Source organism: Macaca mulatta, chromosome 7, assembly GCF_049350105.2.
Source record: "Macaca mulatta isolate MMU2019108-1 chromosome 7, T2T-MMU8v2.0, whole genome shotgun sequence".
Lineage (NCBI taxonomy): Eukaryota > Metazoa > Chordata > Mammalia > Primates > Cercopithecidae > Macaca > Macaca mulatta.
The window spans coordinates 154,134,437-154,151,318 of NC_133412.1; the positions used below are offsets into that span (position 1 = coordinate 154,134,437).

The following is a 16,882-nucleotide window of genomic DNA, read 5'->3' on the forward strand; positions in this document are numbered from 1 at the left end:
AAAGGCATCTGTCACTACCTATTCCATTTTGTATTGCCAGATGTGGAAAAGATGTCTACTGTGCAAGGGCTTACGAAACCAAATTGAAATGTCTAATTGGTGCACCACTCATGTGAAGAAACATAACAAGGTCAACACAACTGAAAGAAGACAGAAAACTTTCCTCCCTTCTAAACATTCCTTCAGAAACTCCAGGTCTACAACGAATAGGAAACTAAACAGCTGTCACAGTGACAGCTGCTACTGAAACAATGTACACTGTCCAACTCTATTATCAGAATACCTCTTTCAGTCATTCAAAGGCTTCAAATCCCAGAAAATGATTGGGTCAGATATCAGACCGCCAGTACACACTAAAAACTACACCTGTCCAAATGCTTTATTCAGTTTATTAAGGAGTCGGCCAACAGGGGACGTACAAAAACATATCTTTAAGACTTAAAGAGCTACATTAAATAAAAACATGCTAAATACTGAGAATAATGTTCAGAGCTGTAAACAATTACAGACCTGAGAATAGGATTCGACTAAGACCCAAGGGAAAAAAAGAGTAAAGCGGAAGAAAATCCATACATCCTGAATTGCTGGGAAACTTCGGGTCTAGATATCTTATTCAAGGATGAACAGAAAGTAATTTTAAACATAATGCATGGATCCATGGAACAAGTCAACTATAACTATTTAAACAGAATTTGACATTCTATATAAACCAAACGATTCACTGAGAAGACAGGGTTTCCTAAGTATAGCCAGTGTTAAAAGGTAGAACACCATTTATGGGGAGAACAAGTTGCTTTACTTGGGGAAACGAGCGGAAAGAAAGGAGCCTCAACTGAAGGAGAAGCACAGATGAAACAGAATATGAGTCACAAACAAAGCAAATCCTTTTTCAGTCTGGCTGTTTGGATTTGGCTGTTCTGGAGAACTAAAATTGAAACAATTTGTATTAAAAGAAGTAGAGTTAGAATTTCAGGAATCTACTTCTTTTGTCCCTCTCATTTCTGTAAGAAAAAAAAAAAAAAGAGGATTTCCACATCCCTCTGTTTCCTCCTTCCCTAAACTGGGATATGTACGATACCATCCTGCCTTGAGTATTCACCAGCCAGCTATAAGACTCAGCATTGGCTGGGCGCGTTGGCTCACGCCTGTAATCCTAGCACTTTAGGAGGCCGAGATGGCTAGATCACTAGGTCAGGAGTTCAAGACCAGTCTGGCAAACATGGTGAAACCTCGTGTCTCCTCAAATACAAAATATTAGCCGGGCATGGTGGCGGGCGCCTGTAATCCCAACCACTCGGGAGGATGAGGCAAGAGAACTGCTTGAACCTGGGAGGCGGAGGTTGCAGTGAGCTGAGATTGCGCCACTGCACTGCAGCATGGGTGACAGAGTGAGACTCTGTCTCAAAAAATAAAAAAATAAAAATAAAAAAACAACTCAGCATCAATCCACAAAACATACTATGATGCCCAGGAAAATCAAGGTTTACCTTCAGAGTAATTTACACATACGTAAAATAACACATAAGTGGACCAGAGATCTTATGCAGTGACCACAAAGTAGTATATCAGTAATCTATGACAAAATTATCAGAATAAAACTAAACAATGTTAAAGCTTAAAAGCTCAAATTCCAACTGTAACATGAGAAACAGACTAGAAATATAAAGTGACTTTAGATCATACAAATTAGTGTCAGAACAAAAATATAAAATCAGCTCTCTTAACTTTTGCTGTGTTTATTATTTCCATCTTTCAAGCTAAACTCGATTTCAGTATCCTTTTGAAAGCAGAGTCAGCTATCATTTCTTACTACTGCTTCTTTTTGAAGGTAATCTGCCTTTTTAGCTCTGGCTATTTTTCAGATTTTCTCTTTACCTTTGTCAGTGGTTTTATTACGTATCACTATGTACAGTTTTATTTGTATTTATTCCATTTTTGATCCACAGAGATCAGAAAATCCATAGCTTAATAAATTTCATATGTTGTAAATTCTCAGGCATCATCTTTTCAAACATTGTTTTTGCCTCATTCTCTCTCCCCTCTCCTTCTGGAAATGCAACTGCGTTTAAGTTATACCTTTTTACCAAATGCTGTATGTCTTCTTTTCTCTTTTCTATATTTTTTCAATCTTTCATTCTTCCAGTCTTTTTGGATATCTTATGCTGGTTTGTCTTTCAATTCATGAATTCTTTTTCAACTATACACAAGCTATTGTTCACTTCATTCATTAAAGGTCAGTTGGTTATTTACTTATGTTATTTTTCAGTTTCTGAAATTTTCATTTGGTTCCTTTTAGTTTTCAATTATTTTCCAAATCTCTTAATTCTTTTAATTTTTTAAACATGTTATTCATGATTACCTTATAGTCCCATATATTTTTCTATTGTCTGCTTCTTCCCTTGGTTTTCAGATACCTTTTATATTCTCTTATGTCTGTGTATTCTTTATCATGTGATAGACATTTTACATGAAAAGCTGTAGAGATAATTTAAATTTCAAGAGGATGACATCTTTATTCAGAAAAATCTGGTTCTGTTTCTAATAGAAAGTCAGGTTAGGGTCACTAGCAATGTCAAATCACCTTAATCCACTTAGGAATTGAGTGGTTCAAGGACAGGCTTCTGTTACTATGAAGGCTGTTCTATTTTCAGTTTATCACTTCTCATTTCCAATTCACCACTTTGCCTATACTGTCACCCTTTGGGGTCTCCATTAAAGCTAAAGGGCTCCTGAACTCCAGTTTTGCTCTTCCAAGCCTCTTAAGTTGATTGATAACTCTGATCCTAGCCTCTCTGCTTTTAATCCGCCTCTTTAGGAATCAGCTATCACCTTGAAGGAGGAAAAAAGTCCCAAATATAAGACTTACCCTTCTGGACTTACGTTTTTTGCCAGATCCTGACTACAAAATTCCTTACTGCCTTAGTAGTTTTTTGATGGATTCATAATATTATTTTTTTACTTTTTTTTCATGTTTCTAGTTGTTCTCAGTAGAAGAGTTGATCGAAAATAATCTTATCTACCAATGCCAAAAGCAGATCTTGCCAGCATCCTTTTTATGTAGGCTTATTTGCTAACAAATCCTAAGCTGTAACTAAAAGCTGAGAAATAAAATGAATTTTCACACACACACACACACACACACACACACACACTCCCTGCCACCAAAATAAAAAAAGCTACCATGAGACATTCAGAAGAACATTAAAGAACAAGAGAAATGAAACATTTCCCCAAAATCTAAGAAGAATAAAAGATGTTCAAAAACTATTTCAAAAATACAAAAATTACAAAAACGATTTGTCAACCCCATTTTAAAACTCTAAAAAGATATATCCAAAGCCATTGAAGATGAACAGGATGATTTATAAGGTCCAAAAAATAAAATTATGTAATGTAAAGGGAGATGAATGAAATAAAGGCTATTTTAAATTACTCTTCCAAGCATTATGGCAAAAACAATTCTTGCATCTAAAACATAAAACTAAAAATGTAATAGAATTAAAATCTACACTTGAAGTAGCCACAACACAACACAACGGACACTGCACAAAATTTAATGATGTATGGAGCCGATTTGGTAACTCCTAAAACACAAAAACCAAGAAATAAAGAGATAAAGTATGAAGTCATAAAAATTGTTTTAAACTCTTTCGGATTATAACACCTTACTAGGTGTAAAGCCGAACCAAACAAAATTAAATAAAAACAAAATAATATTAATAAAACTCAATCTAACATTAATTTTCTATGATGGATGATATTATTTTCCTAAAATTAATCAATCTCACCCAAGACTGTGGTACTAACTACAGTGTTGTAAATTCTTTCGAGTCTAGTAGGACTACCTCACCGGATACCAAATGATGATCCTACTTTCCCCCACTTTCCCCTGTCTGAAATACTGTAAAATGGACATCACAGAACATAATATAATGTATATCAATACCTCACTTGATATAAATGCATTATTTAAAGATTAGGTCTATTCTTTCACCCTCTGTTCTTTTGATATTAACCTGAAACAATGGAAACTACTGTGTACCAGTACAAATGCAAATAAAATTTGGGCACTGGAATTGAATGGCTATGGTTTGGATCTGTGTCCTCACCTAAATCTCATGTTCAATTATAATCCCCAGTGTTGGAGGTGGAGCCTGGTGAGAAGTGATTGGATCATGGGAGCAGAGTTCTTCTGAATGGTCTAGCACCATCCCCACTTGGTACTGTACAGTGAGTGAGTTATCATGAGATCTGGTTGTTTAAAAATGTGTAGCACCTCTCCGCTCCTTCCCATGCTCCTACTCTGGCCATGTGACATGTGTGCTTCCCCTTTGCCTTCTGCCATGATTGTACGTTTCCTGAGTCCTCCCTAGAAGCTGCTTCCTGTACAGCCTGTGGAACCGTGAGCCAATGAAACCTTTTTTCTTTATAAATTACCCAGTCTCAGGTAGTTCTTTATAGCAATGCAAGAATGGACTAACACAGGTAGTTTATCCAAATCATCAAGACATGCTTTTTCAGATTTAAGCATGTAGTAGGCTTCCTCTAGCCAAAGATAAAACAATTTGAGCATAAATAAAAACATTAACTGCAATGGATGAAAACACTTTAAATATGCATAAATTATAAGTTAATAATGATACTCAAGGGGTAAAAAAGTCATTGGTTACCATAAGAAGATGTAGGAAATCAATTATTTTGGAAACTGATATATAAATGAATTGAAAAATAACTGTAAATGCTTTTACATTACCATGAAAATAAAATAATAAGTTTTTAAATTGTCACAGAGATCTCCGAAAGCCTTTTGATGTCTCTATTTGGAAAAACTCTGATTAGAAACAAAATGTAACTCAAGGTTAATGAACTGAAAAAGAATGCATATAAAACTCAAAAGGATTGACTACATTGCAACCTGAATCTATGAAAGGAGATCATCTGGGCAACAATGGGTACTCCAAAAAACAGAAGTGATCATTAAAAACATTGTAATTCAGGCCGGGATGGTAGCTCACGCCTGTAATCCCAGCACTTTGGGAGGCCAAGGCAGAAGGATCACTTGGGCCCAGGAGTTCAAGACCAGCCTGGCCAACATGGTAAGATCCCATCCCTACTAAAAGATTAAAAAGTAAAAAGTAGCCAGGTGTGGTGGTACACAACTGGAGTCCCAGCTACTCAGGAGGCTGAGGTGGGAGGATTGCTTAAGCCCAATAGTTCAAGGTTACAGTGAGCTGTGATTGCACCTCTGCACTCCAGCCTGGATAACACAGTCAGACTCTGTCTTAAAATAAGTAAATAAATAAAAATTTAAAAATAGAAATATTGTGATTCAGAAGGACCAAAGAAAAGCTTCCTTTGCTTTCCTCTGCTGTACTACTTTCACTTCTGCCCCCACTCCTGTCTGCATCTTTCACATCCCATCAGATAACTTTCTTACATGTTTTATTTTGTGGATGAAATAAGATAATCTATGTAAAACAATTAGAACAGTGCCTGAGGCAGATTTGGTTGTTCAGTAAATGACACTTTTTATCATTATGATTAAAGGCAATGACAATAAAAGTAAAAAATAAACAGAATGATGAAATAGAATGCTTTAATCAGGAGAAGGTATTTAAAAGAGTTTGTCATCCCCTAAAAATGTATTTACAACTCAAATGGAAATATCTGTTGAGTTTATTTACTTCCCATTTATAAAACCACTCCCGGGCAGGACGCGGTGGCTCAAGCCTGTAATCCCAGCACTTTGGGAGGCTGAAGCAGGCGGATCACGAGGTAAGGAGATCGAGACCATCCCAACCAACATGGTGAAACCCCATCTCTACTAAAACTAGAAAAATTAACTGGGCATGGTGGCATGCGCCTGTAGTCCCAGCTACTCAGGAGGCTGAGGCAGGAGAATCGCTTAAACCTGGGAGGCGGAGGTTGCAGTGAGCTGAGATCACGCCACTGCATTCCAACCTGGTGACAGAGCGAGACTCCATCTCAAAAAAAAAAAAAAACAAAAAAAAACTATTCCCTCAGAAAGTTCAGCATTATTCAACTCTAGGCCTACCAAAGAGACTTGATGACAATGGGTCCCTCACTGAAAATTGCTTTCTTAACGTTACAGTATTTACTGCTATGGAATATATCATACCTAAAATTGGGTATACATAATTTAACTTCCCAACTGCCCAATTCAAAGGAAATTTGATACCCTAAGTAGGGATCTAATACTCAACTTTACAAAGGAGGACTATACTCTGCTAATGGTTAACAAGAATGTTTTCAATTTTTAACTAATAAATTAAAAAGCAAAGACTCAATTCCCATTATTAATAAAGTAATGAATCTGAAACATTTCATGAGCTACTCAAATATAACAAAGTCTATAGAGCTCCATTAGTCAAGTACATCATAAATCATAAAAATGCTGTAAATACAAGGATGTCCGAACTCATTTTCTAAATAAAAATAGTAGAAACCCTTATGAGGGAAGATATGTTTCCCTACACCCAATTAGCTTGCAATTACAAGTGATTAATGATGACTATACCTTTACTTTGTAAAAAAAAAAAAAAACAAAACAAAAAAAAAAACAAGTCATCAATCACAACTTCGGAGTTACGTGACAATTCAATACAACACAGGTATGTATAAAACCATCATTATTCCTTCATGTTTCCAATGATAGCTACACATACAATGTGATTTTAGTGTTTTCATTACATTGTATATATACCCATCATTGGAAACATGAAGGAATAAATTTAATTGGTTTTCCAAGAGTTTACAGGATAGAAGTAAGCAATTCCAAAGGAAAGAAAGGTAGAAGATAGAATTAGCAACACATTAATTAAAAATACATTATTAACTTTATTCTAGAACTCTGGAGTACATTTCTTTCTTACATCCCCATGTAAAGTAAGTTTTGAAAGGGCAATTTTGAAATATCCAGCAAATTTTTAAATGCATATATCCTTTAACCCTGCAATTCTACTTCTAGCAATCCTACAGGATTACAAAGACATATACATGGGTGTGTACAATAATGGTCATTGCTATATGTTTATAATAAGAAGAAAAACTAGATACATTCATACTATGGAATACTGTATAACCATTCAAAACAATCAAGTAGTGCTACACAAACTTACATGGAAAGTGATACGCATTATTAAATTTTAAAACGTTGTATAACATTATATTTAATAAGATTCCATTTTTAAAGCAAATCGTACATATGCTTGTAAATACATAGAAAATGTTTGGAAACATGAAGATCTCAAAATTGTTACCTCTTTTTTGAGTGGGGCTCAAAGGGAGGCTGGATAGAATTGGAGGCCATTATCCTAAGTGAAGTAACTAAGGAATGAAAAACAAAATACCACTTTTCTCACTTATAAATGAGAGCTAAGCTATGCGTATACAAAGGGATACAGAGTGGTATAATGGACACTGAAGACTCAGAAGGGAGAAGGCTGGGAGCAGGGTAAAGGATGAAAAACTATTGGGTACAATGCACACTCTGTGGCTGACAGGTACACTAAAATCCCAGACTTCATCACTATACAATTCATCCATGAAACCAAAAAACCATTTGTTCCATTAAAGCACTGAAATTTTAAAAAATTAAAAAGGGGCTTTGAGAGAGGAATATTTCATTTTTTGTTTTAACAATGAACACTTATTACTTGAAAATAAACCATTCTTGAAATTCTTAACTCTGAATGAGGGGTTTCTCCACGGCCCGTTTACCAAGTCTCCATTAAATTCAGGTCTTGAATTCCTCTCTCTCGCTCTGATGTAAAGCTTTCAAATTCAATAGAATCTAATTTATATAAGCTAGTTAGCAATCCATCTGACAAGCTAACCTAAATTTAAACTATAAAACAATAAATTAGTTTAAAATCTAAAGCGCTTCACAATGGTTATTTCCTTTAGCTCACATCCCCATTCCCCAAAACACTTCATTCCCAAAATGTTGGGTAGGAGAAAATGCAAACATATGTAGTTTCTCACATGTTCTATCGCACCCGCCTGTCCATTACTGTATTCTCGGTATCGTCCAAGCATCTGGTCCACTTGTCGCAGGTTCCGACTGGTATCCTGAGAAAGAAAATTGACTGAATTAATTATTCCAAATACTTTTTTTCCTAATCGATCTTAGTAGTATGTCAATCAACTAAGTCAACAGTTTGTAAAATGTATAAATTTTATCATGGCTAAGTTGAATATCAATGTACTTCATACATATTAAGTAAATCTTAACACCACTGAGAGAAACTCAAATCCGACTGCAATTTACTTGTGTAATATCTGCAACACATAATGTAAATCATTATTCAAGGTTCCCTAGTAAGTTGGCAACAAACCATTAATTCTTAGAATCACAATTTTCAATTTGTGCCCCTCAACCAATTCACACTCTCTTTATAGAAAAGGAATCCCGAAACAGCAAATCTAGTAGACTATATGCGAGAGAAGAAAATCATTAAGATCAATGTTATTTCTTTTTGTTTGTTTGTTTTTTTGTTTTTTTTTTCTTTTTTGTTTTTTTTTAAATTTATTTATTATTATTATACTTTAAGTTGTAGGGTACATGTGCATAACATGCAGGTTTGTTACATATGTATACTTGTGCCATGTTGGTGTGCTGCACCCATCAACTCATCATTTACATCAGGTATAACTCCCAATGCAATCCCTCCCCCCTCCCCCCTCCCCATGATAGGCCCCTGTGTGTGATGTTCCCCTTCCTGAGTCCAAGTGATCTTATTGTTCAGTTCCCACCTATGAGTGAGAACATGCGGTGTTTGGTTTTCTGTTCTTGTGATAGTTTGCTAAGAATGATGGTTTCCAGCTGCATCCATGTCCCTACAAAGGACGCAAACTCATCCTTTTTGATGGCTGCATAGTATTCCATGGTGTATATGTGCCACATTTTCTTAATCCAATCTGTCACTGATGGACATTTGGGTTGATTCCAAGTCTTTGCTATTGTGAATAGTGCTGCAATAAACATACGTGTGCAGATCAATGTTATTTCAACTATTCTTTTACCTCAGAACTTGATGAGAAGAAAAATAACAAATTTAATTTTCATCACAATAGAAATGGTTCTCATCTAAATATGCTAGATTTTACCTGGGAGATTAATCAAGATATTTCCTTCAAAAATATATACCTATTAATGTGTCTCATTGTTGGGAAAGTACAAGAATTCATACTGCAAAATTGCATTGTTATCTTACTTTACTTACATTTTACTTACTTTACTTTACTTACTTACTTATTGATCAGAAAGGGTCTTGCTCTGCCACCCAGGCTGGAGCAAAGTGGCATGATCATGGTTCACTGCAGCCTCAGCTTCCTGGACTCAAGGAATTCTACTGCCTCAACTTCCTGATTCGCTGGGACTACAGGTACACAGCACTATGCCCAGCTAATTTTTTTTTTCTTAATTTGTGTTTAGACAGAGTCTAAGTATGTTGCCAAAGCTGGTCTCAAACTCCTGGCTCAAGTGATCTTCCTACCTCAGCCTCCAAAAGTGCTAGGATTACAGGCATGAGCCACCATGCCCAGCCCAGCCCATGATGTTACTTTAAATAAGTTTAAAAAGGATAGGTCTTCTGGTTTTCAAATCAAAGCATGGCTTCGCCACCAAAAATTATCTTCTTCTTATCTAAGCATACTAATCCAAAGCAATTAAAAGCCAAAATCCATGCTTAGCCAGACTAAGGCAAAGGTAAGGGATTAATGAGTAGGAAATACATTCTGAGTTTTCTTTTTTCCCATATAGCTATGTTACCCTTCCCCCACCTCTTTTCTAAAGCCCTTTCTAAGAAAAAGCAGCAAAATGCCTTAACTCAAACCTCCAAATGCTGGCAAAAATTAGTCTCTACATCAAAATGGCATCTTTTTATTTTCATCCACAAATAATCTACCTCACCAAAATGAGCAATTTCTCTAAAGGCACATGCCCATGAGAAGCTAAACTATCATCATTTCTACTGGTTTCACTCCCACAATATTTTATTTAGAAATACTGCTTTATCCTAAAACACTCTCCATCACCTATCACATATTTCAAATATCTTTACCAACTGTCATAGGCAGAATAATGGCCCTCAAAGATATCCAAGTCCTAATCCCTGCAACCTGTGTATGTATACCTTACACGGCAAAAGGGATTTTGCAAATGTGATTACATTGAAGACTTTTAGATGGAGAGGTTCTCCTGGGATTATGGGGTGGACCCAATGAAATCATAAACATCCGTAAAAGAGGAAAAGGGAGGCAGGAGAAGTAAAGTCATAGGATGTGAGAAGGGCTTGACCCTTCCAACCCTTCCCTGCTGGCTTTGAAGATGAGAGAAGGCAGCCACAAGACAAGAAACGTGAGCAAGGCCGGGCGCGGTGGCTCAAGCCTGTAATCCCAGCACTTTGGGAGGCCGAGATGGGCAGATCACGAGGTCAGGAGATCGAGAACATCCTGGCTAACACGGTGAAACCCCGTCTCTACTAAGAAATACAAAAAATAGCCGGGCGAGGTGGCGGGCGCCTGTAGTCCCAGGTACTCGGGAGGCTGAGGCGGAGAATGGCGTGAACCCGGGAGGCGGAGCTTGCAGTGAGCTGAGATCCGGCCACTGCACTCCAGCCTGGGCTACAGAGCGAGACTCCGTCTCAAAAAAAAAAAAAAGAAAGAAACGTGAGCATCCTCTAGAAACCAGAGAAGGCAAAGCAATAGATTTTTCCCTTAGTGCCTCCAGAGAGGAACACATCCCGACCAACACTCCGAGACCCAATGAGACCAGTGTTGACTTCTGACATACAAAACTTTAATAATTTGTGTTGTTTTAAGACATTAGCTTTGCAGTAATTTGTTACAGCAGCAAGAAAACTAATCCACTGACTGAAACTATTAAGCAGCTCAAACTATTTAAATACTATTAAATGCAACCATTGTTAAACTAACCTGTAAGGTACTTGTTATAGTGTTGACCTTCTCGGTAACTTCTACTGTAGGAAGACTTCGAGTTCCCCTGTGAGTTGATCTGGCAGCCCATGGACTCAATCGGTCACGATAGCGAAAGTGATCTGATTCGCTGGATGATTCTGCCATTGATGTACACAAATCCTTTTAAATAAATATAGGTCAAGGTTAATGAAACAGGAAAAAGCATAGAAATAAAAGACCAATATAACTGTTTACTTTTGATCTCTTGTCTATGTTCAACCCATTAGTTATTTTGTACACTGTAATTTCTACATACATAGCTTAAAAACACAAGAAGTCACTTCCCCATGTAATTCTCCCTCCTTCGTTTTCTCTGCTTTAAGGGAGCAATTCCTCAGATACGATTTTGGTCATGTTTACAAGTCCAGTGATAATAATCCCCTGGATTCATGCAATGCTTCCAAATTATTAGTACCTCACTTAATCCTACCAACAACACCGTAAGGTAGATGAGAAAAACACAGATAGTCTCTAAATTTAGGACCGGCAGGTATCTTAATATTTGCCTAATGTCCATTCTACTATAAGAACATAGCAAGACCTATCACAAGACGGTCTCATTCAGTGTACACTGACAAATCTCATGCACCTTGATTTAAAATACGGTAGAATTAAACAAATGCTGTAATACAGGTCCAAATTCTACAATAACAGATACGTGAGAAGGTGGCATCTTCAACATCTCCACCAAAATAGAAAGCCGGACATCCTGAGTATAGGCATCAGTAGATAATTCTCTAAACATGCTTTTCTTCCATCCTTACCTCAGTTTTCTATTTAATGCATTAAAAAAAATTATTTCATGCAAGGGAACCTCAAAAGTTTCAGGAAACCTTTTAATAGAAGTTGAAGAAACTAAATAAGTTCAGAACAAAGAAGCATCAGAGAAACTCAACTGATAAAAAGTGAAAGTGTATTGAGTATCCCAATAATTTCATTTTCTACTTAATGGTGGGTTAATGTTACTTTAACATTAATTGCTAGAATCTTTCTAAAATCTACATGGCCATTTTGCTGGCTGATTAAATACAGTGTGATAAAAACATTTCTTTGTTTTGTTTTGTTTTTTCAGATGGATCTTACTCTGTCACCCAAGCTGGAGTGCAGTGGCACGATCTTGGCTCACTGCAACCTCTGCCTCCCGGGTTCAAGCAATTCTCCTGCCTCAGTCTCCTGAGGAAACATTTCTTGAATAATAGAGTATCTTAGACTTCCAGGATCTTTATTCTGAATGCATCTGGAAGTACACTGATCATACATTTAAGGAGAAAATAAAGAGAATTTGCTAAACGTGTACATGTCCTAAAGCATTTAATGAAAGCAATTGTGTTTTTAAAATATTAGATGAAATATAACTAAACAAATAAACAAGGAAGAAACCTTGCCATAAGCTTAGGTTTTTTAAAATGAAATATAGTCTGTTACTGCTGTATCAAAAAAAAAAGAATCAGCGAAATATCCAGCTTCTTCACACTAGCTAAGACAGGGTTAGAGAACATCCTGTCAGAACACCCATGCTTCTCCTCAGCCCAGAGCTCTTAACTTCCTTCTGCATTTGTCTTCTCTGGTTCTTGCCTGTCTTCTCTTACATGTAAGTACAAAGGTATAGTACCCATGATGTCAGTCCCTCCCACCATAAGGAAACATGAACAAGAAATTAAGACTGAAGCAACTGTTTGGCTTTGCTTTTTCTGGCTCACAATGCTTAAGTCCAAAGGAAAAAAGTATTTTCTTTAGAAGAAAAGACATCTTACATATAATGTTCACCTTTTAAACTTAGGAAATGACTTGTATGCATCTCATAAATCTATGCCACGTAACCTAACATCTTTTACTCTAAGTTACAGTACTTCCCATCAAGCGTTTTCCATTAGTGAAGGCAGGAAAAGATCAACATTTTGTAAGAACTTGCTATTCTGCCAGTTACTGTGCAGATGCTTACATAAGACAACCCAATTTAATTCTCATAACAACTTATTAAAGCGAATACTATTAACTCCCAATTTATAGAGGATATGCTACTGCTAAAAGATATAAAATAACATGCAACTCCCTACAGTAATTATAAGTAGAATGCAAAACCAAGATTCAGCTGGCTTTCTCTGTCCTCAATACTATGTTCTTCCCACTGTGCTCTGCTGTCCGTTTATCCGAAGAGTTAACTATCTTAACAATTAACAAAAAGTGCTAAAGACTGCAGGTGCAGGCCAGAGCCTACATGTGTCTATAGTCTCCTCAACTCCCTTTCATTTAATGTTAGCATAAAAATATCAAGAAAAAAGGGAACTATCAAGTAATAATATAAAAATCTTAACTGGGCACCAGGAAAAAAACTAAGTGACATATCTATACTAATACATTTAATAAAGCCCTGAAACAAATCAATCCATGGGTCCCAGATAAAGGGATTTTTGTTTCCTTATTCCTTTTAGCCCTTATATAAGAGAAAATAATAATTATGTCTGGCATCTGTCTCTTTCATATCAAAATTCTATAGCTTAAAGCATAACAATTTTCATTTTAACAAGTCATAATTGTGGAAACTAGATTGAAGTTAATAAATCACTGAAGATAAGAAATCAGGCAAAATAAAAAGTTAATATTGAAAAAGCCAATGTGCTTACTATAACAGTTGTTAATGAGAACAAGAAACAAAATAACTGTTTTTGAGACGTGATATTTCTAAGACTATCAAAATTTTAATAATAATCAGTTATCTGAAGACAACTTCACCAGATATAAATGGCACGTCAGACGCTTCTACTATGTAGACAATTTAAGTTTCAAGATGACTAAAAATAATTATAACTGAAATTTGGGGATAACATTTAAGATATAAAACAGTACAGACTAATAAAGTAAATATGCATGTATCTACCACCAAGAACTAATAAATATTATCATTCTGACAGATGTACCTTTGAGAGTTTTTAGTAAAATATTTAGAACACTGTAAATAAAGTCTTAGTACCTTCCAGCCACCCCTCCTTCACCCAGTACTACTCCTGCCCCATTTTCCCAGGGATAATCACCAGCATGATTTCATGTATAACTCTCCAGGCTGTTTTTATACTATTCCCACAGGCATGGGTACCTCAAAGTCTTTTTTTATAAAAAACACACTGCACTGAATTGATAAATATTAACAAGTAAAGATACGGGGGCATCTGAATTTAACTCTAAAGCAGAAAATCTGACTGGTATAAAATAAAATTAAGAACAACATAAACATAAATTATCTCCAATCGTCATATAATACAAGAAAAAAAAAAACGATCTCTCACTTACCCCCACTAGGATTACATACTTTTACTAAGACAGAATCACACGTTCCGGCATGAGTTTCACTAGCACACACACAAAGTCTTCAGCTATAAAGTTAAGTTACTGTAAGCAATAAAAGATGTTCAAACTCCTGCATCTGATGGAACTCCTGCAGAGACATCAAGATTTAAGATGAGATATATCTGAGAAATTTGCATGGCTCTTTTTAAGCATATGAAACATTCAGCAACTATCTAAGGGCTTTAATTACATACGCTTCATAAATGTTAAACTAAGTAAAATTTTAAAATCTCATTATAATAAAAAATAGAAGTTAGATTATTTTCACTGTTGATAAAAATCTGGCATTTTCTTCCACTATTACTGACAACACAAGGTCAAACATGATTCCCACAGCTAACTAACAGAGCACCTAACTAACCCTCCATGCCACAACACAGAAGGCAGCTATAGTGGCAGAAGTCCATCCTTACCAAGAGTCACCAATCTATCATCAGCCAACACCACTACACCCCAGACACAGGACTGATGGAGGGAGAAGCAGATGAGAATGGAGTGGCCGCTGAAGTTGGCAAGAGGCTCACACCACATAATCAGAACCTACAGCAGAATACATGGGAGGCCAAGAAAATCCTGAGAGCCCCTTAATATAACTGACTCAAAAAGAAAAGTACAAAGCAATAAGCGTCAATTATACACTCTTCTTTCGTCATTAACAGTGTATTATTTTACACTATAATTAAAAACTAATTTTATAAAAGAATGGTAAATAGTAATATAACTGGCATTAATGAAAACTGACCAGGCCTCTGCAAATATTTTCCTCAATTAAAGTTTGCCTATTATTTCATTTCATGTCAATAAAAACATATTGAGAGTGGTCACATAAGGAAACAAATATTCAGGGCCATGAAAAGACATTTAACCTAATAATCTAAGAAATATAATTTAAACAATAAGATGCTTTTCTAGACTATGTAATTGTTTTCTGTTAAATGGTAACGTCTATGGTTGGCGAGGTTGTAGGGGAAGGAGCACTTCTACACTTTCCTAATGGGAACATGCAAATTTGAAAAACTTGCCTGGATGTCAGCAGGTAATAAGTATCAAGAAGAGCTTATAACTTTGCCCTGGTAATTACACTTCCAAAAATTTCTCCTAATAAAATGATTTAGAATACATATAGAAATTTATATACAAAAATATTTACTGTAATAGAGGCAAAATAAAAACAACTCAAATTCTCAAATTTCAAAATACAAGAATGGTAAAACTAAGGTATACAATGAACAGACATTAAAAAATTTGTTTCTGAAGAACATTTAATGACAAAGCACGGGATAAAGGCATGAATTCCAATTTCATAATAAATGTTATATGTTATCTGTATGTGTATATAAATGACCAGTTCTATGGTTTGAATGTCCCCTCCAAAATTCACGTTGAAATCTAATCCCCAATGAGGCAGTATTGAGAGGTAAGACCTTCAAAAAGTGATTGGGTCATGAAGGCTCCTCCCTTATGAATGGATTAATCTATACACGGAGTAATGGATTAGTGGGCACTGGTGGTTTTTTAAGAAGAGAGACCAAATAAGTACGCTTGGCCCCCTCACCAGGTGATACCCTATGCTGCCTCAGGCCTCTGCAGACAGTCCTCACCAGTAAGAAGGTTCTCACCAGATGCAGCCCCTCAACTTTGGACTTCTCAGCCTCCGTAACTGAAAGAAATAAAGCCCTTTTCTTTATAAATTACCCAGTTTCAGGTATTCTCTTATAAACAACAAAAAATAAGCTAGGACAACCAATATATAAATGTAGAGGTGTGGGGAAGGGCAGAGATAAAGGGGGAGTAGGGAGAAACGGAACAAAAATAGATTTACTATCCAGAGTTTATAGCTGATTTGCTTTTTCAAAAACATTCCGGCCGCGCACAGTAGCTCATGCCTGTAATCTTAGCACTTTGGGAGGCCAAGGCAGGCGGATTGCCTGAGCTCAGGAGTTCAAGACCAGCCTGGACAACACAGTGAAACTCCATCTCTACTAAAATACAAAAATTAGCCAGGCATGGAGGCATGCAGCTGTAATCCCAGCTACTCAGAAGGCTGAGACAGAAGAATCACTTGAACCCAGGAGGCAGAGGTTGCAGTGAGCCGAGATTGCACTGCTGCACTCCAGCATGGGCGACAGAGCGAGATTCCATCTCAAAAAAAAAAAAAAAAACCTACATTTCATGAATTTTCTACAGTGATTTGCACTAATGTATAATCAGAGAGAAAACTATAATGTGTGCTTAAAAGAAACAAAAACAAATTAAACAAATTTAAAGATCTCTACAGAGATAGCAGATTAATAGGCTGACAGCAGATTAACAGGCTGTCAACCCAGAAAATTTAATTAAATAAAAGCTCTATATTCAGAACTTCCATTTTCTTGGTAACTGTGTCCTTTTCCTCCCTGGCAACTTCTTGACCTTATTTCCTAGTCCCCTGGCATCTACCTAGGTAGGGCCATGCCACTAGTTCTCACCAACTGATGAGCTGAAGAAATGAGCCGATCACAGGGCCAATCTCTACTATTTCATACTGAAGAGCATT

General features: G+C 36.3%; 1 protein-coding gene across 9 annotated transcripts in view; it reads right to left on the reverse strand.

Annotated features, from left to right (window-relative positions):
* Positions 1–16,882, reverse strand: part of CEP128 (centrosomal protein 128) — a 457,806-nt gene that overhangs the window by 421,550 nt on the left and 19,374 nt on the right. For 7 of the 9 annotated variants that reach the window (XM_077938779.1, XM_015144269.3, XM_077938780.1 and 4 more), the window contains exons 3-5: positions 14,290–14,434; positions 10,960–11,121; positions 8,005–8,091 (exon numbers count right to left, since the gene is read on the reverse strand). In XM_077938779.1, coding sequence (XP_077794905.1) covers positions 8,005–8,091; positions 10,960–11,106 — 234 coding nt within the window. In that variant the 5' untranslated portion in view covers positions 11,107–11,121; positions 14,290–14,434. The remainder of the gene's footprint in view (positions 1–8,004; positions 8,092–10,959; positions 11,122–14,289; positions 14,435–16,882) is intronic. The other 2 variants (XM_015144274.3, XM_015144272.3) reach the window with 1 other exon arrangement.